Source organism: Cucurbita moschata, unplaced genomic scaffold (genome assembly GCF_002738365.1).
Source record: "Cucurbita moschata cultivar Rifu unplaced genomic scaffold, Cmos_1.0 Cmo_Scf00044, whole genome shotgun sequence".
Lineage (NCBI taxonomy): Eukaryota > Viridiplantae > Streptophyta > Magnoliopsida > Cucurbitales > Cucurbitaceae > Cucurbita > Cucurbita moschata.
The window spans coordinates 2,464,049-2,490,340 of record NW_019268560.1 but is presented as its reverse complement, the minus strand read 5'-3'; the positions used below and the strand labels follow the sequence as shown (position 1 = coordinate 2,490,340).

The following is a 26,292-nucleotide window of genomic DNA, read 5'->3' as shown; positions in this document are numbered from 1 at the left end:
TATATATATATATATATATATATATATAATTTTATGAGGAAATTATATTCTATTCCCTAATTGGATGGGCTTAAAATGAAGAGAGTAAAGAGTAAGATTTTAAGATACCCATTTGTATTAGTGTAAACAACAAGATTTAAGATACCCATTGTGTAAAGAATAGGTTTGAGATACCCATTTCTATATTGATCATAACCACATGAAAATATATAATAGATTCTATTATTCTTTCTTTTTTTAATTTTTTTTATAAGATTATTGTTCCCATGTCAAAGAAGCATGTCATGTTCGAGATGAATCTATATAATTTTGAATTATGCAAATAAAATTCTATTTGGTACGGGAGTTTATTTATAAATTACAAAAACTCGTACTTCTAAAACCTATGCATCTCAAAGTACTTGCCCGTTCACGTTTATGGAAAATTAAATCAAATTTGTAAGATGTTCTCTTTATTTCTCGTAGGGTTATGTTATATATATATTTTTTCAAAATGGAATGTGACGAATTATTTATAAATATGACAATTATTTGTGGCATGAAATTGTAATTTTATTTTAATAAATTAATTTGAGATGAGAGAAGATGATGATTAATAAGGAATATATTTTGATTAAAAAGATACTGATAATATTATATCTGAAAAAAGAATTTAATTTCGCTTCAAGGGATGTTGACCATCTTGGACCACTTGTTTTGTACAGACAAATAATAATAATTTTAAAAATAAATAAAAGGTTTTTAATTAGTTGGGTGACCTGATTCCCATGCTCAGCCATTGCTTTTACATGGATCCAAGTAGTGGCTGAGCTGGATTCAAGCTTCTCTCTCACACTTTGTATCTCTTTTTCAATTAAAATATTAATTAACGGTAAAATCTAGTAGCGAGAGAGCGGGGTGTATATGAGTTGGATTGAAATTTTTATTGAGTTGGTGACTCGAGCAACTCGAACATATTCACAGCTTAATCTAACCCTCTATTTTCTAATTGAATTTGGTCGTTACGCTATTATTTGTTAATTATTTAAAAATATTGTTTCTTAAATATCATATATTAACAGGTCATAATACATCACTAACATCAATTACAAAAATCAAATATTTTTAATTTTTGTAATGATCTTAAAAGGTAGGGTAGAGTTGAGTTGGGTGGTAACCCTATTTTTGATTTGGTCGGGTTGAACCGAACTAAAAAATGTCAACTTACAAATTGACCCAAATTTTTTATTTTTCAAAAATTCAACCTAACCCGAATTAGAATATAAAAAATCTAACTCAACCCAACATTTTTAGTTTGGAGTAGATAGTTCAAATCGATGAAGTTATTAAATCATTTGAACACTCCTATTAGTGACCAAATAAACACGAGAAAGAATTTCAAAATGTATATCACCTTTTAAGCATAGTGAAAAAAAAAATGTTTTTTTTTTTTTTTGTACTCTCCCTATCCTATGTAAAAAAGAAACAAAGAAGGGTCATAATTTTTCTAAAAAAGATGTCATTTGGATGTACGATAATACAACTTTTTGTCGTTACTTTTATATTTATTTTGATTGATTAGAACTCCATGATCTAACGTTATTTATCGAGTATATGCTTCACATTGTGATTTTAAATGTCAATTTGAGAAAAAAAAATGTTTTAAAGCTTTCATTTTAAAAAATTTATCGATCTAAATATAAATAAAATGGTGATGGTTTTGAAAAAAAAAATATAAATATAAAAAATTGCATAAATTTCTTTTATTATTAATATTGGATCTACGTTAATATATATACATATTTTTGACATTTTAGTTATACTTATCATTGATTCTTCTAATAAATAATAATTAGGTTGAAAAAGTGGTTTAAATCTTTATAAACGAGACACTTAATTATATACTTTTCAAAATTATTTTATCTAAAAATAAATATTTTAGAATTATACTAAACCCACTTTCTAAAAAGTAAAACCATGATGGATTAGGGTTTTTAAATAATGACCACTTAATTAAAAAGATATATTCTTAATAGCTCATCCAAATACATTCTAAATTTTCATCCATTCTCGTTGATGCTATTTGGTAGCTCTTGGTTAACTTAATTCTTGATATGAGGAGAATGGGATCATATTGAAAAAATATATTATAAATTATAATAAACCATTTTTTTTATATATATATTTATGATATAAACCAAGATATTAAATATGTAACTTGAAAAAAAAAATGTTGTTCAAATTACTACAAGATGTTTTAATTCATGTCACGTTAAATTTCTTGTAATTTTTGGCATATGATAATCTATAGTTAAGCTGGTTGGATTCCATAGATCTGATCACGTATAAATTTAGATCTCTTAGAATGTTGACATGTCACACCGTCTCACACCACCTTCCATAATTTTTATTGGTCAGTGTTCCAATGTGGTCCCAACGAGGAAATGAACATGTCAATTTAGGGCGACCAATGGAATACCAACAGCTGTTTTTCATTTATTTTAAAATGAGATCAAATTATGGGTTGTGAAAATGATATTTATATTAGGATTAAATCGAATGGTTACATGATAGATAAAAATTTGATATAATTTATGAAATTTTATTAATTAAATTTTAACATTTTTAAATGATAGAATCCAAATTTATAATTTAACTAAAAATAAAATATTAAATAATTAATATATATATATATATATATATATATATATATATATTTATGTTTAGTTTCGTGTTTAGGGGTGTTAAATTGGTGGGCCAAGTGTCTAAAGAATGGGCCTGATCTCTACTTGGCCCATTAAAACTTTGAGAGGCCTGCTTTGTATAAACAAAATCCGTTAAATACCAACAATATTAATTATTTTAATTTTCTATTCATATTATTATTATTTTTTAATTTACTTAAATAAAATCCAACGTTTTTTTTATTTTTTAAATTAAAAAATAGTACAGAATTACGGAAAAAAAAAAGAGTTATGGGTCTATATTTGCACCTGAAGCCCAGGTATAAATTTGAAGCAAAACCCTAAGCCCGCGTCTCAGTAACCAGTCGGGAAGAGAGATCGTTTACAGAGACATCAGCAGATTCTCTTTTCCTCCAAGATGGTGACTTTTAGGGTAAGACTCGATTTCTGTTCTTAGATCTCTTGTTTTTGTCCTATGGATGGATGTGTAGCCCATCAATGAAGGGGTTTCCTCTAATCTTGGGTGAATTTTTCTACTTTCATTAGAGAAGTGCAGGGATGTGGGAATTGAATATGTGATTTCTGGTTCGTTGAATTGATTTTTTTGGCTTTCGTGAGCAATTTGAAATGATAATTTGCCACATTTCTATTGCCTAGTTTCTTCAGAATCAAAATGTTGGGGATTGGAGGTGTGTTAAATTCTTGTGATTTGGTTTTGTTTTGCAGTTCCACCAATACCAGGTTGTGGGGAGGGCTCTTCCTTCTGAATCAGATGAACATCCGAAGATATACCGAATGAAGCTATGGGCCACGAATGAGGTCCGAGCTAAGTCCAAGTTCTGGTGAGTTTCCCGTTGGGAATGCTATTGCATTTTACTCGAATGTAGCTTTTGAGTCGAGTTGTTGAATTGCCACAATTTGTCCAATTGTTCTCAACAGGTACTTTTTGAGGAAGTTGAAGAAGGTCAAGAAGAGTAATGGACAAGTTCTTGCCATTAATGAGGTAATACATGCGTAGGATAGTGAACATTGCTCTTGTTTTTTTGTCTAAAGCTAATGATCTTTTGATGTTATTTCCATGAACTTTTAGCTTTTTGAAAATGTAGTCTCTCCCTGTTTTTGTGAACTGAAAGGGTTAGTGATTAAGAAGGAAATGAAACACGAATATTGTGCTTGTCCATTTAGCTAACGAAGGTTTTCTTGTGTTAGTTTTTGACATATCTAAATGGAGATGTTTTTATCCAAGTACTCATGTTTTCTGATAAAAATAGAGACATTCCACCGAGGGGGTATACCCACTTTCCTGGTGGTGATGTTGTTACATAGAGTCTAAATGTCAGCTGGAGGAGGGTGTTGATCATCTTTTGCGGGGTTATCAATTTTCTTGTTCCGTTAGGAGGTAGTATTTTATTGTATTTGGAGTGGTTGTGGTGTGTTACAGAGACTGTTGCTCTACGATGGAGGATATTCTGATGAACTATCCGTTTCGTGATAAAGGTAGAGTCTAGTGGCAAGCTTGTTCTTTTGCCATTTTGTGGGTAGTGTGACTTGAGAGGAATAGTAGGACTTTTAAAGGTTTAGCGAGGTCTTTGGAGGAGGTATGAGAAAGAGTGTGGTTTCTGATAGGAATGGCATTAGAATAAGATTAGGAACATTATTGCCGTATTTAGGGTATATTTGCAATTAGTAAGGAAGTTATTTGGGTAATTTGCTTAGAAATAGAGGGAGTAGGAAGGGAGAAGTTGGGCATTTGTTTGGTTATAGGCATTAGCTTGAGAGAATTCCCAAGAATGGAGGGTCCAAATACTGCAAAACACTTGGTTTATTTTGTAGTTCTTCGTCTCTTATATTTTCAATATGGCTTGTTTCTGTTTTGGTTCCTATCAAAATGTGATAGGAATGGCTTTAGAATATGTTCATGAATTACTATTAGCATATTAAGGGTATATTTGTAATTAAAAGGGAAGTTATTCGGGTATTTTGCTTTAAATAGAGGGAGTGGGGAAGGGAGAAGTTTGGTATTGTTTTGGTTATAGGAGTTAGGGTATTTGGCTTCAAAACACTGATTTGCTTGTATGATTGGTGATGGCTTCATTTGCAGCATATCGTGTGCTGGGTCATATTTGGTATGGTTGAGCTTTGAATTTCTTTCATTTGGAATATTAATCTTCAATTCGATTTCTTGCAGATCTTTGAGAAGAATCCTACCAAAATCAAGAACTATGGTATCTGGTTGCGCTACCAAAGCCGAACGGGGTATCACAACATGTACAAGGAATATCGCGACACCACTCTCAACGGCGCTGTGGAACAAATGTACAACGAGATGGCTTCTCGGCACAGGGTCAGACATCCATGCATCCAAATCATCAAGACTGCCACTGTTCCTGCTAAGCTGTGCAAGAGGGAAAGCACCAAACAATTCCATGACTCCAAGATCAAATTCCCTCTGGTGTTCAAGAAGGTTAGACCCCCAACCAGGAGGCTGAAGACCACATACAAGGCCTCAAAACCCAATCTATTCATGTAAACTTTCCCCTTTTTCTTATCCCCCAAGCAAGAAGATGGATTATAGTTTGGTTTAAAACTTGAAAATTTTGGTAGGTTTTACCTTTCACTTCCTTTTGTTAGCACGAATGTTCCAATTTTTATTCGAGGATCCAAAATTTTGCTTTTGATTTTTCTTTATCCGTGCTTTGATTTTTATATCATTGGGCTCATTTTTTTTATATATGAACTAATTATGATTTGTTGTATTGATTAATCTTGAACATTATCTGAATTTTAAAAAACTAGATTACTAGAATGCATTACTAGAATTTTGATTAAGGTTTCACATTAAATAACAACAAATAATAATGTTTCATAATATTTGTGTTTTAGATATTAGAGTTATTCAAAACATGTTATAATGTAATAATGAAATAGCTGTGTGTAACCATAATGACATGTTTGTTGTCCTAATGTTTCAGACCACTGAAGTTTTCTTGCATAAGAAGTATCTCATCACACTAAGAAAGCAAAACGTTATAATTTTGTTGGGATGAGGTACATGAGTTTCGACCTTAGCTCAGCTCGTGGTGTACTTAATATACGAGTTTTGTGGCCTCCAGGTGGTAGCTCGTATGATCAACTCTCATATTTTGCTACCATGTAGTGTGCCACGCATGAATAAGTTTTGTATATGGTACACGATTTACTTTAAATCGCAACCTTTAGAATGTGTACCACCGTGTCAATGTAACCGTTATTTCAACTCAAATAAGTTAAAAAAAAAAAACTATTATTCAAATAAGTTAAAGAAAATAACTATTATTGTAACCGTTATTTCATCTCAAATAAGTTAAAAAAAATAACTATTATTCAAATAAGTTAAAGAAAATAACGTTTAAAGCGACTAAAATAGATATTTTAAAATTTACTAACATAAATATAAATAACTCAAATAAAACAAATTAAAACTGTTTTTCTTTTCTTTCAAAATTGTTATTTAGAATACAAAATGAGTTAGAAATTTGAAGAATACCATTATTGGGTACAAAACTTGGTGCATTTTTATTGGTCATGGAAGCCATTCTCAAAGCATTCATTGAATTAGAAAGCTAGTTCAGTTTGGTGTAATTTGTAAAGAGGAGTGGACTGGGTGGGCCCAATATCCCAATTTTCAAATATAAAGTTCTTATTTTTCTTTCCTTTCTTCTGGTCCTTCTCCAACCTAGTGGACATCATAATGCCTGTCTTTATACATAATTTTACAATTGACATTGGTTAACCTTTTGTCATCATGGATGGTTTACCTTCAAACACCCTTTAAGGTAATCGAGTACAAAGGACAAATCGTTGTTACGTGTCTGGTGGGATTTATGATCTTTCAATTTCAACAAATTCACTTCATGCGTATTCAACCATGATTCAAAATACTAAAACAACGTGTTGATACGAACATATTTCAATTAGCTAACATATTTATGAGGTCCCACGTCAATTGGAGAAGGGAATGAAAGTGGACAATATCTGCTAACAGTGGGCTTGAACTAAACGAAGGAGAACAAATATGGTGTTAAGTTCTATTCTTGCTTTCAAACGAACAAACCTCTTGAATCGATGGTATGGATTAAACTATGTTTAGGTGTTGATCCTAATGAAATTAGAGCTGAACTTACCACTCCCTCGCATCATTATCCAATTCTAATCCTCTGTTCCCTTCAATCATATTTCCCTCCACCACATCCAAACATGGCCTTTTTGGGCGGCAAGAACCCAAGAGGAGAAACCTCGCTAATGTCATTCCTTCATCATTCCCCCTTCACCATCCTTCTTTTCTTCCAAACCCCTTTTCAATGGCGGAAGTTTTCTCAATATATAGCCAATGGGATTCCAAGGTCACTGGTTCTTGAGCCATTCCACTTACAATCTGCTGCTCAAACTCATCAGAACCCTCATCCTTACAAATCCCATTTCGGGAAGAACGAGAGATTGAGAAAAAGGGTTTTCTAAAGTGGGGTTGTTCTTGATTTTTGATGTTTGGTTGGTTATTGAAGAATGAGGAACTTCCATAACCTGGAGCTCGTTACCATGAGCTTATGCAATGCTTTTCTTCTGCCATTAGTTCAAGGCTCAGCTCATGAAGGGTTGAAGAAAGCTAGGAGTCAGAGGAGTATAGAAGACGGCCATGAAAAGGCAAACGATATGCTAATTTTCTCGTTAGAATCATTGATATACGTTTCAATTTGTTCTTGCCAACTATTTTTCTTGTTGATTTATTGATGCAAGATTACGTTTAAGAGTAGGAGATTCTTTAAAGTATTGAAATATGTTTAAATTTTCGCAGCTAAGCCATGAAAAGAGATCTGATATTCAACTCCATGGATTGCTCCTCTGGATTTCAATGGGGTTCTTAATGCCTGTTGGTATACTTACAATTAGAATGTCTGGTCGGCTAGCTCGTGGGTCGACTCAATTAAAGGTCTTCTTCTACCTCCATGTCATTTTGCAGGTAACCCAGTTCTTCATTCTTCATTCTTTCTATCAATTTTGTCAATATCTTGTAACTTAGATATCATAAAATGCTTAAGAGGCAACCATTTTTGTTCTTGAATTTGGCAAGAACATAATCATATCCAACATGTTGTATCATCATGGTTTCCCCACTTTGTTTGTTCTGCTGATTACAATTTAGTGGCAGAGAAGTTAAAGAATTCATACTTGAATGGCAAGAAAAAGATTATAATTAGTGATTCTCATGATGAATCTCAGTGTCTCCAATAAGGATAAGCTCTGTTTCTCTCTCTCTCTCTTTCTTTCCAAGAGTAAATTATGAAAGTTACTCTTTTACTAACTTAATTTCATTCAACAGACACTATCCCTTCTCCTGGCCTCAGCTGGAGCTGTAATGTCCCTCAGAAAATTTGAGAACTTATTTAATAACAGCCATCAAAGAATAGGCTTAGCCCTTTACGTAGCCATATGGGCACAGGCAGTGATAGGCACTTTCAGGCCTCAAAGGTAAATGTCCTCCACCCTTCCCATTTACCCTTCACTTTTAGGACCTTTCTTGATCAATGAACTTTTGTAGGGCCAAAACATGATTGTTCTAGCAAGAGTTTATCATAACTTCCCTAAGAACTTTTAAAATTTATTTTGGTGCTTAATCACCCTGTTCGGTTATGGAGCTTGTTGTTTATTTATATTATAGGGAAAATGGTCATCTAAACGAGTAGTAAAAAGCTGCTAGAGATATATACGGTAGAAAGGTGTTAGAGATATATACGATAGATACAGTAGATGGTTCTATCTAGTCAAGCTATATATATAGTAAACTGAACTATAAATAACCATTTAGGCAATGCTTTGAAAACGTACTTTATGCATTCTCTCGTACCTTTAGCTAATATTCCTCCGTGCATTTTCTACCTCTGTTCTGTGTTCATCTCAATCATCAATATAAACTTTTAGCCAATTCTCTCTTTTATTCTTTGTGTTGATCTAGATCGAGTGTGTGCGTTATTGTGCGATCCTAACACCCAGCACTTCACGTGTGTACAGGGGAAAGAAAGAAAGAAGTGTGTGGTTTCTTATGCATTGGATTCTTGGAACAATAGTTTGTCTAGTGGGAATTATCAATATCTACACTGGGTTGAATGCGTACCATAAGAAAACTTCAAGAAGCATTGGATTATGGACTGTTCTCTTCACTGCAGAGATCTGTTTCATTGGTTTCTTTTATTTGTTTCAAGATAAATGGGAGTTTTTGCAGAAGCAAGGGGTTATTTTAGAGGATTCTGAAGGAGTTTCAGCTCCTGATGAACAACAGGTAGAAGCTCAAAGGCAAAACCCCAAGGATTTGTTGCCTGATCCTTGTACCAAACAAAATGCACTCAGAAACTTGTTTGATTAAAATGACTAGCTTCTATGTTTACATGTTTATCTGACTCAAATCTCCACTTATACTGATGAGTGCATGCATCAAATTGCATCAAATTTCTTGATTCAAACTAATTCTTAGTGCTTAAAGTTTAGCCCCAAAAGATGTCGTGGCTTTGTTAGTGGTTTAATATTGTATTAGGGGAGAAGATCTTTGGTATAATCTTTCTTGAATTGTTTGTGATGGTCTGCTTTTGAGTATCATTTTTCTTCCTTTTTCTTAGTGGAAAAGGCCTTCATTTAGGGGATGGGGTACCCAATTTGATCTATAAAGCTTTGTAAAAGAAGTCAAGATTTGGTAAAGGAGCGTCTTCTTTTGCTTTGCCAAATGCTTCAATGATTTAGAAAGCCGCAAGCACTCGGGTTGTAGCCTTTGATTATTATAATGGTATGCTGGAGTGAGATTGGAGATTTGAACGTTGAGTTATGTTGGTGTTACCATTTTTAAAAAATTATATTAAAATAAATAGGAGGACGAGAGTGTAACAATTCAAGCCCACCGCTCGTAGATATTGTTTTTTGACCTGTATCACCATTAGCTTCACAGTTTTAAAACGTGTCTACTAGGAAAGGTTTCCATATATGTGAAGAATCACGAACCTCCACAATGGTATAATATTGTCCACTTTGAGTATACACTCTCATCGCTCTACTTTGGGCTTCCCCATAAGGCTTCATCATATCCGGATGTATTTCTTGCTTCTAAACTCATCATTCCTTAAATTAACCAACGTGGGACTCCCTCCCAACAATCCCCAACATTTTGTTCTCCTCTCCAACTCACGTGAGATCTCACAATCCACCCCACCCATCTTAGGAATCTAGCGTCTTCGCTGGCACATTGCCCGATGTATGTCTCTAAAGACCATTTGTAACAATCCAAGCCTACTAGATGTTATCTGCTTTGGCCTATTACGTATCGTCATCAGGCTCACGGTTTTAAAACGCCTCTACAAGGGGGATGTTCTCACACCTTTATAAGAGATATTTCGTTTTCTTCTTCAAGAGATATTTCGTTTTCTTGTCCATGTGACTTGAGATCTCACACAGAGATAGAGACACAATTGTAATATTATGTCTAACTAAATGCTTATTTTGATTAAATGATCTGTTATATTTGTCAACTCGAGGTTGTTGTCACTGCTTAGCAAGACTGTCATGCCAACGTGGAAAGACGGTATTGGTGGCGGTGGTTACACGGAGATGTAAATGAGAAAAAGGAAGATTGAGAGAAATAGGAAATAGAAAATAGAATATAGAAAATGCCACAAATTTGATGATTAATTTTGTACATCTGGACCAAATTTCAAATTTTAAGAACATACTAAAATAAAAATTATGTACCAACTTTAATATATATATATATATATATATATATAATACGAGTAAAATTTAAAAAAATAGCGTTAATACTTTTTATTTTTATAAAAAAAGTTCAAAAAAATTGTTATATCCATGTATAGACGAAAACCGTCTATTGACATTTCATAGACTATCTCAAAATTTTTTAGTGTTATTTTTTTTTTTAAGTTTACGATTTTTTAGTGTTATTTTTTTTTAAGTTTACGAGTATTTTTTTACACATGATATTAACCGTATGTATATTTTTTTATTTTTTTTTAAAGTTTGAGTATTAATAAAACTTTTGAAAACTCAATAATATATTTTTAATAAATAATATTTATTAAAGTTAAAAGTTAATTTTTAAAATTGGTCGAGAAGTTAAATGGAATTTTTGAAACAAATTATTAGCCGTTTCATCCAAATAAAAGTATATTTGATTTTTCTATATATATATAATTAAGGATATTAATAAAATTTTAAAAATTTAAAAGTATTTTTTTAAAGATAAATTAATAGCTTATTTTTATTAATTTAGCATTTTTTTAACAAAAAAAAACAAAATTAATGCTAATTTGTATCATCTTTCGGAAAAGGGGGAAAAATAAAAAACCATCTACGTTTCAATCCTGGATGGATTGCAGACATTGGAATCCGTAGTTCAAACAAAAAACTTGTGAAGCCCTAAAAGTTGGAACATTTTGAGAATTGCGTTAAAAATTGGGTCCATCATTTATGAACACTGATGTTTGTTTCTGACATGTTTGTCTTTGTTCGACAACTGTGTGGAGGAAGGAGGATCTTGCACCTGTGATACTCTTTTGGATTTTTCTTTCTTCCCTCAACAATCGAGCTCTGTTCTTGATTCTATTTCGATTTCTCTTCAAAATTCGTTTGAATTTTGATCCGCCGTTGTCAATCTCCGCCGCATTTTACGATCTTCCTCCTCTCGAACTCTTCGAGCTTCATCAGTGTAACAATGGCTTCGCAAGATACTCATAGCCATAGCCACGACCACCACCATGACCACGACCACGATCATCACCACCACGACCACGGACATGATCATCACCACAGCCACGAGTAATTTCCATTCAATTTGTGCATTTAGGTCTTGATATCTGATCTCATTTCTCTGCTTAGCGTTCATTGTTTACTTGTAACAGAAAACCTCAGGGGGATTCATCCTTTGTTGGAGCAGATGGTAGGGTTTATCACAGTCATGATGGACTGGCGCCTCACTCCCATGAACCCATTTACTCTCCTGGCTTCTTCAGCCGGAGAGCTCCGCCTCTTCTTACTAGAGATTTCACTGAAAGGGCTTTTACCGTCGGTATTGGTGGCCCTGTTGGTACTGGGTATATATCCATTTGCTTTCATTGTTTTTTACTCATTCCCATAGAAGGAAAATGCAGAGGAGATTTAGTTTTGAGCCTCTAAGAACATTCTACTGTTTTTTGATGAACTTTGAAGCCAATTTTTTTTACTATTGTTTAGGAAGACAGCTCTGATGCTAGCTCTCTGTACCTTCTTACGTGACAAATACAGTCTAGCTGCAGTAAGTGAGATTTTGAATCGATGCTCTATATCACTTTCACTTTTCAGTTTCTTTGCTTCACTTCCTAATTTAATATTTGTGGAATCTTGGGTCTGTTATGCTTTTACTTTGTATATGCTCATTCTAAAATAAAGCTGTCTATTCAGCTTTTTGTTGAGTTTTATTGAACCAGTTTCTCTGTTAGTCTCAGATCCTACTTCCCATCTAATTTGAGACGATAATGTAAGAGCCTAAACCTGCCGCTAGTAGATATTGTCCTTTGAGCTTTCCCTTTTGAGCTTCCTCTCAAGGTTTTTAAAATGCGTCTGCCAAGGAGAGGTTTCCACACCCGTTTAAAGAATGATTTGTTATCTTCTCCAACTGATGTGAGATCTCACAATCCACCCCCTTCGAAACCCAACATCCTCGCTAGCATTCGTTCCCTTCTCCAATCGATGTGGGACCCCCCAATCCATCCCCTTTGGGGCCCAACGTCCTTGCTGGCACACCCCCTCGTGTCCACCCCCTTCAGGGCTCAGCCTCCTCGCTAGCACATCGTTCGATGTCTGACTCTAATACCATTTGTAATAGCATAAAGCCCACCACTAGCAAATATTGTCCTCTTTGGACTTTCCCTCTTGGGCTTTCCCTCAAGGTTTTTAAAACGCGTTTACTAGGGAGAGGTTTCCACATCTTTATAAATAATGCTTCGTTCTCCTCGCCAACCGATATGAGATCTCATAGATAAGGCATAAGTTCCATTGTGAATATAATCAGCTGGATAACCTTCCTGCTCTATACATGTATACAAGAGGTTGTATACTATGATTATTATCTGCTGATATTGTTTTAAAGTAGGCTGATTCAATTACACCAAGTTCTTTATTTGACATGATCACTGTTAGGTCACAAATGACATCTTCACGAAAGAGGATGGAGAATTTTTGGTGAAGCATGGAGCTCTACCAGAGGAAAGGATTAGAGCAGTGGAAACTGGTGGCTGTCCGCATGCTGCTATTCGCGAAGACATCAGCATTAATCTTGGACCTCTTGAGGAGCTTTCAAACTTGTACAAAACAGACATACTTCTCTGTGAATCTGGTGGAGGTAATTTGGAAATCCCCAATTATGAAGCTTGAATAACATGTGTGTTAGATTACTTAACTTCACTGGATCTCTGTTAGCGCTCCCTTCTCGTTAATATACTTGCATTAGCACCCGAAAAATCAGTTGTCGGTTCAAATGGTATGTTGAATGTTTAGCATTCAAAAGAAAAATAGCTCACAGTAATTTAGATATCTCGGGTTCATCTCGGGTTCTCATGTTTGATGTTAAAGAAGAAAGTAATCTTGAATGTGAGATCCCACATCGGTTGGGGAGGAGAACGAAACATTCTTTATAAGGGTGTGGAAACCTCTCCCTAGCAAACGCGTTCTAAAAACCTTGAGGGAAGCCCGAAAGGGAATGCCCAAAAAGGACAATATCTGGTAGCGGTGTGCTCGGTAAAATGTTACAGCAGGTGATTGGAAGTCTTTGATTCATGTTTTTATCTGTTTTGTTGTGCAGATAACTTAGCTGCCAACTTCAGCAGGGAACTTGCTGACTATATCATCTATATCATAGACGTGTCTGGTGGGGATAAAATTCCTCGAAAAGGCGGCCCCGGAATCACTCAGGCTGATCTCCTTGTATGTCATTCCCTAATTTGTTTCAAAGTATCCATCTCAGTCAGTATTGCAATCAAGACAGGCATCTCTCTAAATGGTTCCATTTCAACAACAGGTAATAAACAAAACTGACCTTGCACAAGCTGTTGGAGCTGATCTAGCGGTTATGGAGCGTGACGCACTGAAAATGCGAGATGGGGGGCCGTTCGTGTTTGCTCAGGTTAGCTCCCCCCTCGGTTCGATATCTTGATCACACTTTGTAGCTAGAGAATCAAGTAGTTGATTAACTCAGTTAATGTCTTCGAGTCTGAACGAGAACGAAGAACGAAGAACAGAAAACCTTATTTTTGTCGATGTTAAGCGTATCTGCCTGACACGCAGGTCAAACATGGAGTAGGCGTCGAGGAAATCGTTAACCACATTATACAGGCGTGGGAAGGCGCGACAGGGAAGAAACGGCATTGACATCTCTCAGCTGGGAAATGAGAGGGTCTGGTTTAAGTTTTAAGCAGTGCAATAGGAGCCGTTGTACACAGCTTTGGTGCCTTCGTTTCAGAATTATGTTAAAATCTTTGTTCTAAAAAGCTTAGGAGGTTTGTTCCTCTTGGCAAAGTTCAAACTTTTAGGTTGGAAACAGGACTTGTGTCGTTCTAAGATAGATCATAAGAGGCTCCAAACTCATATGGGAATTTTCCAAGGCTCAAACTTATTATGCTGCTTGGGATGATTTGAAATATACAATCTAATCCGACTTGAATCGTTAGGACCAAAATATTTAATTTTTAAAAATATGAATCAGGCTTTTTTGATCTTCCAGGAGGACTAAAGTGAACATTCTAAAAAAATATGTATCAAAATAAACAAAAGTATATTGGATTTTCATTTACTAAATTTTTTTAAAATGTAGCCATAAACTTATATTAAAAAAATGTCAAATTATTCGGTTTTTTTTTTTTTTAATTTTAAAATACTAAGATCGGAATGAATATTTCAATAATACATACATAGATTAATACGAATAAAAATAAGATATTTAAACCTATAATTTGAAAATTTTACTGGAGGAGCTAACTTCTTTATCGTGCCACTCCTACCTTCTCTAAAGAGATTAGAAAATATTTGCTCTATGATAAGAAAGTATTATGTTTGGTATCGTTAGGTCTAAATTTGTATGCTCGTAACTATAATTTTTTTAATTAATTTTTGCAAAAGAAAAAAAAAATGGAGAGATAGGATCAAATATGTTGGAGACCAAACCCAGAGGTCCGATTGTTAACTGAACTTGTTCTGGCAAAAATAACGGTTTTAACAAGGACTCCGTGGCCCAATGGATAAGGCGCTGGTCTACGAAACCAGAGACTCTGGGATCGATCCCCAGCGGAGTCGTATAATTTTACCTTTTATTTAAATTTTTGCTACTACAAAGAGTAAAAATCATAATTACTAACAGATGTACAGTATCGAGGACTCCGTGGCCCAATGGATAAGGCGCTGGTCTACGAAACCAGAGATTCTGGGTTCGATCCCCAGCGGAGTCGAGTCGCGTCAATTCTTGTAATGTTTTTGCTAGAATTAATAGTAAAATATGAAGTTACTAAATTGACTCTTGTTTCGTGGACTCTCGATCATGGGCTGGAGTCCATGGACTCCTGTTTTTTTCGGGCAAAAATAACGATAATAATGACGACTCCGCTGGGGATCGAACCCAGAATCTCTGGTTTCGTAGACCAGCGCCTTATCCATTGGGCCACGGAGTCCTCGACACTGTACATGAGTCAGTAACTCTGATTTTTTCTTTTTGTACTAGCAAAAAATTAAAATAAAAAGATGAAAACACACGACTCCGCTGGGGATCGAACCCAGAATCTCTGGTTTCGTAGACCAGCGCCTTATCCATTGGGCCACGAAGTCCTCGACACTGTACATGAGTCAGTAACTCCAATTTTTTGTGTTTGTACTAGCAAAAAATTAAAATAAAAAGCTATAAACAAACGACTCCGCTGGGGATCGAACCCAGAATCTCTGGTTTCGTAGACCAGCGCCTTATCCATTGGGCCACGAAGTCCTCGACACTGTACATGAGTCAGTAACTCTGATTTTTTGTGTTTGTACTAGCAAAAAATTAAAATAAAAAGCTATAAACCAACGACTCCGCTGGGGATCGAACCTAGAATCTCTGGTTTCGTAGACCAGCGCCTTATCCATTGGGCCACGGAGTCGTCATTGAAAATTTGTGATCTACGTAATTTTATTTATAATAAATAAATCTTTGACAATTACTCGAAATTCTTGGTATATCATTGCGAAAAATGTATTTATAAATGAGACATTCTTTCCCGTTGATAACATTACTATTACAACCATGAAAGAAGGAAATAGTCATAGCTGCTACTCCGGTCGATCAGACTTCTACGGTAATCTAAATTGGCAAAACGATTGATTTCTTATTCACTATTTTAACATTTTTATGGAATGCTTAATAAGAATGTGAACAGAACATCATCGTTCGTGAGATTAACAGGTTTATGGTTTGAATGCAGCGAATGCCACGACCGAATTGTGTCCACCAAATCCGAATGAATTTGAGATAGCTGGAAACAGAGAATCACTAAACTTGATTATCAAACTGGTACGTTGAGTTTTAATGAAAGAAATTGAAAATCTATAAGGCATGGACAATCCCCGATGCTTAGCCAACTTACCAACATTCACCGCATGTTGTTGCTTTACGTTTGCGACGGTGTCTAAATCAACTAAAGGCTCCAGATTCTAGAATCAACGAAGTTTCAGAGCTCTCTTTATATGAACATGTAAAAGATCATAAAGGAGACTCACAAACAATTTTAATCACAATGAGAGTCCTCTAAATTCTTAAATGTCCTATCATTCGAATTCAACATTTAATGACTACGATATTCTCCGACCACGTTACCTCCTTATTTTGACTTATTTCTAAGAGTGAAGGTTATCCCCACACACCAACACGAATCTTTTTTAACATGCTTTGTCTCACTCACATGCTTAAAGAAAATTTTAAGAGGCCACTCAACATAAAATAACTCGAAGCAAAACATGGTTAATCTTGGAATTTCTATAATTGAGTCATCAAAATGAAAGGTGCACTTTTTTTGTTTGGGTAATAAATTATTTTAATCCTGTCTGGACTATCATAATCTTAGGATCACCGTATTCATATATGGTATTGTATTAAATGTCGAGTCGTTATAAGTGTTATCAGAGCAAAATCTCTCCTAGTAGGATTTGGTTCAGGAACAAACGGAGACCAAAGTTTGTGGGCATGTGATATTCAAGAAAAGGAGGGAGACATGAATGAGCTAAAACCACCTCCAAATGAGAGTGATTACGAGGACAAATTAGTTGAAAAAGGCTTTAAGGGATTGAAGCTACTACTTACATAAGTTGCACCTTCACTTTCAGTGACTCAATTATAGAAACTCCAAAGTAATTAAACGTGTTTTGCTTCGATCATTTCTATATTAGATGACCTCTTAAGAATTTTCATACGAAGAATGTGAATGAGGACAAAACATTCAAAAAAAGAATTCGTATTGGTGGGTGGAGATAATAGTCTTCATTCTTAGAAGCGACAAGTAGATAATGTGGTCATGTCGTAGTCTTCACTATTAGTAGTGATAAGTAGATAACGTGATCATGACATAAAAGATGCAGAAGAATGTCGGAGTCATTAAGTGTCGAATTCATATTCCACACTTATATTTCTATAAACCTCTTCTTAATTAACCAATGCGAGACTTGACCGTTAACTCGACAATTTATAAAACCATTGCTAAAATGTAAAAGGGAACGTACAAATTGATTAATGGAAGGATGCAACCACCCTCTTTGAATTGCTTTCACAGTGGCAATTGCTTCCAAACCTCCAGCAGCACCAAAGGAGTGCCCTATCATAGACTGACAACCACAAAAAAGCTCATGGCTTAGTCGCATTGATGCGTAGGGTGGGGTAGGGAGGAAGAAGAGAGGTTACCTTAGTCGCATTGATTTTGACCTCTGATGTATTCTTAAACACCTTCTTGATGCCTTTGATCTCTGCCAAGTCACCGACAACGGTGGATGTTGCATGTGCATTAATATAGTTAACCTGTAAATCAAAACAACTTTGAACCTATTCACCAAGAAAGAAACCGAACAAAAACGGCATTGTGAGTGTTAGATGAACACGACTCTCCACAATGGTATGATATTGTCCACTTTGAGCATAAGCTCTCGTGACTTTGCTTTGGGCTTCCCCAAAAGACCTCATACCAATGGAGAGAGTATTCCTAGATTATAAACTCTTGACCATTCCCTAAATTAACCGATGTGCAATTTTCATCATCAAACAGTGAGCAACCTCCTCGAGCGATACGCCAGCATCTTCAAGACAGCTTAATATGCATGAAGACACACAAACTCCATCAGCTCTTGGATTGGACATGTGATAAGCATCACAATTAATAGCCCCGCCCAAGTATTCGCCAACAATTGGTGCACCTCGTTTCATTGCATGCTCCAAACTCTCCATTACCAATATGCCGGCCCCTTCTCCCACAACTAAGCCATCACGATCTTTGTCCCATGGCCTAGAAGCAGTTTTAGGATCATCATTTCTCTGAGATAGAGCCCTACAAGCGGCTAAACTCCCCAGTCCAATAGGTGTGATAGCAGCTTCATATCCACCAGCAAGCACTACATCAGCCTGTCCTCGACGGATGTGATTGGCAGCAGCATAGAAGCAATAATTAGAGGTGGCACAAGCAGCGGATATACAATAAACGGGACCCATGAAGCCAATATCGGTAGCAAGTATGGTAGACCCCATATTTGAAATGCTATAAGGAACAAAAAAAGGGGTTATCTTCCTTTGACCTTTCTCTAACAAAGACCGAACACCATCGGATAAGGTTGTAAGACCACCTATCCCTGCTCCCACAACCACACCAGCACGGGCTTTGTCGATCTGTAGAGCACATCATAGTTTAGTCAAACTTATTGCTAGTTTGAATTAATCAAAATATTCGTTAATATTCAAATAATATATTAGTTATGAAATATATCATACATATTCGTAATTAGTTATTTGATTGGTAGTATATTTCTTTTGTAGGTATTACTTGATAGTTTATATCCTATTGAATATGAATAAAGATTGAATCTTCAATTTAATTCTATTTCTCATTCTTAACTTTGTATCGTTTTAATATTTTCATATCTATTCATATTTTTTTTAGATATTGTATCAAAATATGAGAGAGATAAAAGTTGATTAAATGAATTAAATTTGTTACTAATTAATTAGTAAGAAATATGCAAATATAATTAATTAATTAATTATGCTTAGTTAAATTATTTTGCTAAAAATTCATTTTCAATAATTATAGTTAATTACCTAATGATTATTCATAACTTAATTAATCATTTATTAAGACTAATTTTGATTACTTCATTCAATGTTTGTATATCATAATTAATTAATTTAAATTAAATTTAAAATTATTAGTAAAGAATTATAATGAAATATTATAATAACAAAATAATCATTATATTTATTTAATTCTTTTTTATCAAACAAAAGAAGAAGCAAAAGGAAATGACCTTAGAGCGCTGATCTCCACGGAGGCCAGCATCCTCGAGCGCCCTCTTGCCAGCAACAATGCAATAGCGAAAGCAATCGTCAAGCCGTTTATCATTCTTGGGGTTAACGTAGCCCTCCGAAGAGAACCCCCTGATCTGCCCACCGAAGCGTGTAGGGAATTCGGAAGCATCGAAGCGATCGATGAGAGTAATACCGCTCTCACCACAAAGCAGCCTGTCATAGTAAGCATCCACGTCGCTGCCGAACACAGAGACAAGCCCCATTCCAGTAATCACCACACGCTTCTTAGGGTCCTTCTCCCGCTTGGGCGCACCGACTGTGGAAGCCGCAGATGCAGCGACCACACAGACTCGTCGCCTGGGTTTTGAAGCAGCGCCAACGAGGAAGGGCGAGCGGTTGCGGCTGCGAAATGGGTCCAATGGAGAGGGCTTCAGCGTGGGGGAATGAATGGCTTGCATGGTCGAGGATGCAACAGAGAAGAGAGGATGCCACTCGGTAAGTCTTTCCGTAAACTATATATGAATATCAATGGTTTGACATTAAATACTCCAATCAATGCAAAATAATATTAGCATTTAAGCAACTTATCCAATCAATTCTGATTCAATTATTTAAAGCAAACACTTCAACTTGAGTATCAATGGAAGATTAAAATGTCAAAAATTCAAATCTATTAGTTTTGTATTGAACTAACAAAAAAAAAAAATTATTTCAAATAAATTAATATAATGTTAGAGAAATTGTTTGAATCAAATAAATAGGGTTACTTTTTACTGATATGGATAGTTTTTCAACTTCTATTTTTTAAACATTAAATTAAATGATAGATATACAAACAAATATATATATATATATATATGTATGTATATATGTATGTATGTATGTACACACTATTGTACTATGATTCCAAGTTTATTTTACTGTTTATAATTTAAAAAATACTCTCAAATAATATCAACAAACATATTTACGAAAACTATGAATTTTCAATGTAATTCATTTTTAAAAAATAAATAGTTAAATAAACTTTTGTTTTGTGAAATAATTATTGTTTATTGTGTATATATATATATTAATTGTGGACAATTTTATTTAATTTGAAATGATGTACAGTTATAAAAAAGTTTAGAGACAAAACTTTAATAGTATATTAAAAATAAATAAATGAAGCTTTTATTAATTTTTAGTTCAACGTGGAAGTGATGAAAGTTTGAGTGTTAAAGATTAGATATGACATAAATGAGAGTTTTATGATAGTATTAAAAAAAGTAATTGTGATTTAGTGTTAAATTTATTTTGAATGAATATCTATAGTGTTAATTAAATATTTAATTGCATTTATATGGGAATGGAGGCAGCTGAAAGAAGAAGCTTCTTCATTATTTTAACATTTTGAGAAAAATGTGAACAAAACGTGGTCCAACTTGAGATTAAGAGGGCTTATGGTTTGAATGCAGTGAATGCCACGACCGAGTTGTGTCCTCCAAATCCGAATGAATTTGAGATAGCTGGAAACAAAGAATCACCCATCTTGATTACTAAACTAGAAATATACATGGTATGGCAATCCTCAATGCTTAGTCAACTTACCAACGTTCACTTCGTGCTGTTGCTTTATGTTTGCGACGGTGTCTAAATCAACTGAAGGATCCGGGTTCTACACTCAAACCAGGGAAACAATATTGATAATGTTCTTGTGATGATATCTTAATAAAGCAAACTAATAGGGCGAATGAAGTTTCAAAGGTCTATTACTAGATTATATCTCGATTAGAGAGGAGAACAAATCATTTTTTTTATAACTACGTGGAAACCTCTTCCTAACAAACACGTTTTAAAAATTTTGAGGGAAAACATTCACAATATTCGTGTGTGCAAACATGTAAAGATAAAAAAGTAGATACTCAAACAATTCTAATCAAGAGTCTTGCTCTACGGTTAATGTAATGCTTCATTGTTATCTCCACAAACCAACAATTTTTATTATGTTTTGTCATCGTTCACGTGTGTTTTAGAAAAACTTTCAAGAGTTCACCCAATATAAAATTATTTCAGGCTTATGAATAAACTACTGATACAAATCTTCACTCTTAAAAATGACAAATAGATAACGTGGTCATGAAATGATGCAATTAACCTAGATCGTCAAAAAGAAAGGGAACGTACAAATTGGTTAATGGAAGGATGCAACCACCCTCTTTGAATTGCTTTTAGAGTGGCAATGGCTTCCAAACCTCCAGCAGCACCAAGGCAGTGCCCTATCATGGACTGAAAAGTAATGACAACCAGAAAAGGCATCAGCAAACCAATGGATGGCTTAACAATAATATATTGCAACCATGATGGGTAGGGAGGAAGAAGAAGCGTTGCCTTGGTCGCATTAATTTTGAGCTCTGATGTGTTCTTAAACACCTTCTTGATGGCTTTAATCTCAGTTAAGTCACCAGCAATGGTGGATGTTGCATGTGCATTAATATAGTTAACCTACAAATGAAACCAACATACATGAAATCACTACACTATTCACTAAGAAACAGAATAAAAAGATGGGATTGGGCAACCTCCTCAGGCGATACGCCAGCATCTTCAAGACAGCTCAAGATGCACGAAGACACACAAAGCCCATCACCTCTTGGATCCGATATGTGATAAGCATCACAATTAATAGCCCCTCCTAAGTATTCACCAATAATTGGTGCACCTCGTTTCATTGCATGCTCCAAACTCTCCATTACCTGTCAGCGTCACGAGTCTCCATAATGATACGATATTATCCACTTTGAGCATAAACTCTCATTGACTTTGTTTTTAACCTACGATCATTTCCTAAATTAACCTATCTGAGACAACCTCCTACAATCCTCCCCTACAATCCTCAACAATTCTTCTGATATTTAATACTAAATTATAGTTTACCATATATATCATATTTGATATTTTAATAAAGACAAATATCTTTACCATAGATATGTTTTTTTCATTTATTATTATTTCTACATCTATGTAATTTATTTGATTATAAATAGAGAACTTTCACACACCATTTAGGTGTGGTAAATTAAGCAAACATTCACGAACAAAATACACTATAGAGTCTCCTCTAAGGTCTATGGAGCCCTCAAACAGCCTTCCCTTAATCAAGGCTCGACTCCTTCTCTAGAGTTTTCGAACAGAGTATACTCTTTGTTCGACACTTGAGTTACTTTTGACTATACTTTCGAGTCTCACAACTTATTTGTTTGACATTTGAAGATTCTATTAACATGGCTAAGTTAAGGGCATGGTATGATATTCACCGAAAAACAAAACAAGTGAAAAGCTCACCAGTACGCCAGCGCCTTCTCCCGCAACAAAGCCATCACGATCTATGTCCCATGGCCTGGAAGCAGTTTTAGGATCATGATTTCTCTTAGATAAAGCCCCACAAGCAGCTAAACCCCCCATTCCAATAGGTATGATACCAGCTTCAGAGCCACCCGCAAGCATCAGATCAGCTTGTCCTCGACGGATGTGATTGGCAGCAGTATAGAAGCAATAGTTAGAGGTGGCACAGGCAGTGGATATAGAATAAATAGGACCCATGAAGCCAATATCGATGGCAAGTAAGGCAGACCCCATATTTGTAATGCTATAAGGAACGAAAAAAGGGGTTATCTTTCTATGACCTCTCTCTAACAAAGTCTGAATACCATCGGATAAAACTGTAAGGCCACCCATCCCTGTCCCAACAAGCACACCAGCACGCGCCTTGTTCATCTGTACTAAAAATTAAATTAGCTATTAACTAAAATTATTAATATAATTAATTAATTCTGATAAGTTAAATTATATTGCTAAAAATTCATTTATAATCAATTATTTATTTATTGGGACTAATTTTGATTAGTTTATCCAATATTAATATATCAGAATTTTTAAACATAATTAATCGATTTAAATTATATTAGTAATTAATTATAACGAATTACAATGAATTAAATAACTATTGAAATAATTAAATAATTAAATATGTATTTAATGCATTTTAAAGAAGGGAAAATACCAATTAACAAACTTATTTACTACAATCATAATAAATTATTCAATCAAAATGATTATTTCATTATTATTTATTTATTATTTAGTGGATTTAGAATTTTTTTTTTTTTTTGGTGATATTTTGAATTAATTTTAATTGCTTTATTAATTCACTTATTAGAATTATGTATAAAGCTATCGTAATTAATTTGATAAAATAAATATACTCTTATTTCATCCTTAAGCATGTTGGATGATAAAAGTCTCACGTCCGCTGATTTAGAGAATAATCATGGGTTTATAATTAAAAATAATCTCTCCAATCTAACGAGGCCTTTTGTGGAAGTCTAGAGCAAAAGCTATGAGAGCTTATGCTCAAAGTGGACAATATCATGCCATTGTAGAGAGTCGTGTTCGTCTAACATGGTATCAGAGTCATGCCCTAAACTTAGTCGAGCCTGGATTAAGGGATTAAGGGGAGCGTATGATGAAAGTCCCACCTCGGCCATTGGAAATGGAATGAGGCCTTCATGAGTTTATAATCGAAGAATACTCTCTCTATTCTAATGAGGCTTTTTGAGAATCCCAAAACAAAGCAATGAGAGCTGCCTTTTGAGAATCTCAAAACAAAGTCACGAGAGCTTATACTTAAAGTAGAAAATATTATACCATTGTAATCATACCATTGTGGAGAGTATCGTACCATTATGGAGAGTAGTGATTTCAAACAAAGCAAACACTAAGAAGAAGCAAAAGGAAGGACCTTAGAGAGCTGATCTCCACGGAAGCCAGCATCCTCGAGTGCCTTCTTGCCAGCAACAATGCAGTAGCGAAAGCAATCATCAAGCCGTTTATCATTCTTCGGGTTAACGTAGCCCTCCGAACAGAATCCCCTGATCTGCCCACCGAAGCGTGTAGGGAATTTGGAAGCGTCAAAGCGATCGATGAGAGTGATACCGCTCTCACCACAAAGCAGCCTGTCATAGTAAGCATCCACGTCGCTGCCGAACACAGAGACAAGCCCCATTCCAGTTATCACCACACGCTTCTTGGGGTCCTTCTCCCGTTTGGGCGCACCGACAGTGGAAGCCGCAGATGCAGCGACCACACAGACTCGTCGCCTGGATTTTGAAGCAGCGCCAACGAGGAAGGGGGAGCGGTTGCGGGTGCGAAATGGGTCCAATGGCGAAGGCTTGAGCGTGGGGGAATGAAAGGCCTGCATGGTGCTCGGTGCTGGAAAATTGCAATTTTGAGTGTCACACCCAAAGATCAAAGCTTCTTATTTGCTTGTTGATGGCTTGACATTAAATAGTCCAATCAATGTAGGCTGGATCAAAATATCAAAAATTTAAATATTTTATTTCCCAAATTTATTTTTATTACAAAAAGGTTTAGGTATTGGGATTTCAACTTGGAGTTCAAAAGGAATAAATATATTTTAATTGCTATGGTAGGTTCGTGTTAAATTTTAATACAATTTAAAATTATGTCAACTATTAAGATCTTTTTAAAGATAGATCTTTGGTGATATATTAAAAGTAAATAAATGACACTTTTATTTACTTTTACTTCCATTATAAAAGTGGGGAAATCGAATCTTAAATATACATAAATGACACTTTTATTATGTATTAAAAAATTAGTTAAATTAATAAAAATAATCATAAATTTTGTACGTAATAAAACCTTTAAACTCTAAAAGAAAAAAAAAAAAAAAGGTGAAAATTATTAATATTTTTCAAAAAGTTTAAAAAATATCTTGAAGAGCGCTAAAATAACATTGAGCTTCCGAAAATTTCATTCATACCCTTAAAAAAAATTAAAAACTTTAAGAAAATGCCTTTAAACTTTTTTAAAAAGTTCGAAAATACTCTTACGGTTAATCTATGGATGAAACCGTTAGTCTTACGTTTCAAAATATATTCATGAACTTTCAAGAGTAACATTAATACCCTTCCACTTTTAAAACTTTATAGGTATTTTTAAACATCATATTAATGGTATTGATATTTTAACTTTTAAAAAGTTTGAAAGGTATTAATAGAACATTAGGTATTTTTTAAAACATTATTAAAAGTTCAGTAGTATTTTTTAAATAAAATACTAATAATTTTAATTTTTTAAATAAAATACTAATAATTTTAAACCAAAATTATCTGAAGATAAAGGTATTATTGGACTTCGATACAAGTACAAAATTTGGAGGTATTTTTAATAATTTAACCTACAAAACTAATTGTCATTTAAATGTTGAATTTATTTTGAATAAAAGTATAATTAAATATTTAATTGCATTTATACGTGTTTTTTTTTTCTTCCAAAATTCCTTCAATAAAAGTTGCCTCATTTGCTTTTGCTTTGCCTTTAAATGAAAATTTTGAATAAAAAAAATGAAAAATGAGAAATAATTAAGCTAAAAGTTAACATAAAAGAGAGAAAATTAAAAAGTGAGTAACCGTTCAGGTATTAAATAAAAAAAATGAAAAATGAGAAATTATTAACCTAAAAGTTAGATAGAAAATCAAAGAGTAACTTTTCATATATAAATAAATAGTATTTGTCGGTATATTAATGTTAAAAAAAAAAATTTAACTTTTTTCAACGTCAAGAATATTAATGGTATTTTTTAAAATTATGATGTAATTTAGAAATATAATTTTGTTCATATATAAATAATATATTTTCCGACTTCTTAAAATTATTAAGAGTATTAATTATTTTTTTAATTTTAAGGATATTTTAAAAACTTTAATTAATACCCTTAATAAAAAAAATAATTTTTTTAAAATTGAAAAACTTGTTAAAAAGTTAAGGTATAATATAAATTTAAAAAATTAGATGATCTTTTTGTAACAAAATACCAAGCATATCTAATTATGAATATATATATATATATATATATATATATTTTTTTTTTTTAAGTTACTATTCAAACACTTACAAAACACCAAATTTCTAAGTGTACTATTTCCAAAAAGAAAAAAAAATTTAAGGCAAAAATTATAACCTTTTTATAATTTAAATTTT

At 34.0% G+C, this 26,292-nt stretch overlaps 5 protein-coding genes and 6 non-coding genes across 12 annotated transcripts; 5 read left to right on the top strand and 6 right to left on the bottom strand.

The window, feature by feature from the left end:
* The first annotated feature begins 2,984 nt into the window (after nt 1–2,984).
* Nucleotides 2,985–5,347, top strand: LOC111434402 (60S ribosomal protein L18a-like). The gene is made up of 4 exons (XM_023071865.1): nt 2,985–3,096; nt 3,390–3,505; nt 3,603–3,666; nt 4,852–5,347. The coding sequence occupies exons 1-4, from the start codon at nt 3,082–3,084 to the stop codon at nt 5,191–5,193; spliced, it is 537 nt and encodes a 178-aa protein (XP_022927633.1). The 5' UTR covers nt 2,985–3,081; the 3' UTR covers nt 5,194–5,347.
* A 1,577-nt stretch (nt 5,348–6,924) lies between these two features.
* On the top strand, nt 6,925–9,149 carry LOC111434240 (cytochrome b561 domain-containing protein At4g18260). Its single transcript, XM_023071636.1, has 4 exons — nt 6,925–7,343; nt 7,495–7,659; nt 8,020–8,168; nt 8,709–9,149. The coding sequence occupies exons 1-4, from the start codon at nt 7,206–7,208 to the stop codon at nt 9,058–9,060; spliced, it is 804 nt and encodes a 267-aa protein (XP_022927404.1). The 5' UTR covers nt 6,925–7,205; the 3' UTR covers nt 9,061–9,149.
* Nucleotides 9,150–11,065: 1,916 nt separating this feature from the next.
* LOC111434381 (urease accessory protein G) lies at nt 11,066–14,393 on the top strand. Of its 2 annotated transcripts, XM_023071845.1 has the most exons (8): nt 11,066–11,510; nt 11,594–11,785; nt 11,925–11,985; nt 12,870–13,071; nt 13,531–13,652; nt 13,747–13,851; nt 14,013–14,112; nt 14,147–14,393. In XM_023071845.1, the coding sequence occupies exons 1-7, from the start codon at nt 11,407–11,409 to the stop codon at nt 14,094–14,096; spliced, it is 870 nt and encodes a 289-aa protein (XP_022927613.1). In that variant the 5' UTR covers nt 11,066–11,406; the 3' UTR covers nt 14,097–14,112; nt 14,147–14,393. The 2 variants fall into 2 exon arrangements, with proteins under 2 accessions (XP_022927613.1, XP_022927612.1); XM_023071844.1 differs by having other exon boundaries at nt 14,013–14,393.
* A 551-nt stretch (nt 14,394–14,944) lies between these two features.
* Nucleotides 14,945–15,017, top strand: TRNAR-ACG. Its single transcript has one exon. It is a non-coding gene; the product is annotated as a tRNA-Arg (tRNA).
* Nucleotides 15,018–15,096: 79 nt separating this feature from the next.
* Nucleotides 15,097–15,169, top strand: TRNAR-ACG. The gene has a single exon. It is a non-coding gene; the product is annotated as a tRNA-Arg (tRNA).
* A 146-nt stretch (nt 15,170–15,315) lies between these two features.
* TRNAR-ACG lies at nt 15,316–15,388 on the bottom strand. Its single transcript has one exon. It is a non-coding gene; the product is annotated as a tRNA-Arg (tRNA).
* An 81-nt stretch (nt 15,389–15,469) lies between these two features.
* TRNAR-ACG lies at nt 15,470–15,542 on the bottom strand. The gene has a single exon. It is a non-coding gene; the product is annotated as a tRNA-Arg (tRNA).
* Nucleotides 15,543–15,623: 81 nt separating this feature from the next.
* On the bottom strand, nt 15,624–15,696 carry TRNAR-ACG. The gene has a single exon. It is a non-coding gene; the product is annotated as a tRNA-Arg (tRNA).
* An 81-nt stretch (nt 15,697–15,777) lies between these two features.
* On the bottom strand, nt 15,778–15,850 carry TRNAR-ACG. Its single transcript has one exon. It is a non-coding gene; the product is annotated as a tRNA-Arg (tRNA).
* A 182-nt stretch (nt 15,851–16,032) lies between these two features.
* On the bottom strand, nt 16,033–19,706 carry LOC111434152 (3-oxoacyl-[acyl-carrier-protein] synthase I, chloroplastic-like). The gene is made up of 6 exons (XM_023071482.1): nt 19,248–19,706; nt 18,007–18,612; nt 17,641–17,754; nt 17,463–17,564; nt 16,334–16,400; nt 16,033–16,222 (listed from the first exon to the last, which is right to left on the bottom strand). The coding sequence occupies exons 1-6, from the start codon at nt 19,704–19,706 to the stop codon at nt 16,155–16,157; spliced, it is 1,416 nt and encodes a 471-aa protein (XP_022927250.1). The 3' UTR covers nt 16,033–16,154.
* An 842-nt stretch (nt 19,707–20,548) lies between these two features.
* LOC111434151 (3-oxoacyl-[acyl-carrier-protein] synthase I, chloroplastic-like) lies at nt 20,549–24,527 on the bottom strand. The gene is made up of 8 exons (XM_023071481.1): nt 24,029–24,527; nt 22,573–23,004; nt 21,810–21,983; nt 21,619–21,732; nt 21,415–21,516; nt 20,839–20,905; nt 20,666–20,756; nt 20,549–20,564 (listed from the first exon to the last, which is right to left on the bottom strand). Exons 1-7 carry the CDS (start codon nt 24,485–24,487, stop codon nt 20,689–20,691), a joined length of 1,416 nt encoding a protein of 471 aa, XP_022927249.1. The 5' UTR covers nt 24,488–24,527; the 3' UTR covers nt 20,549–20,564; nt 20,666–20,688.
* Nucleotides 24,528–26,292: the final 1,765 nt, after the last annotated feature.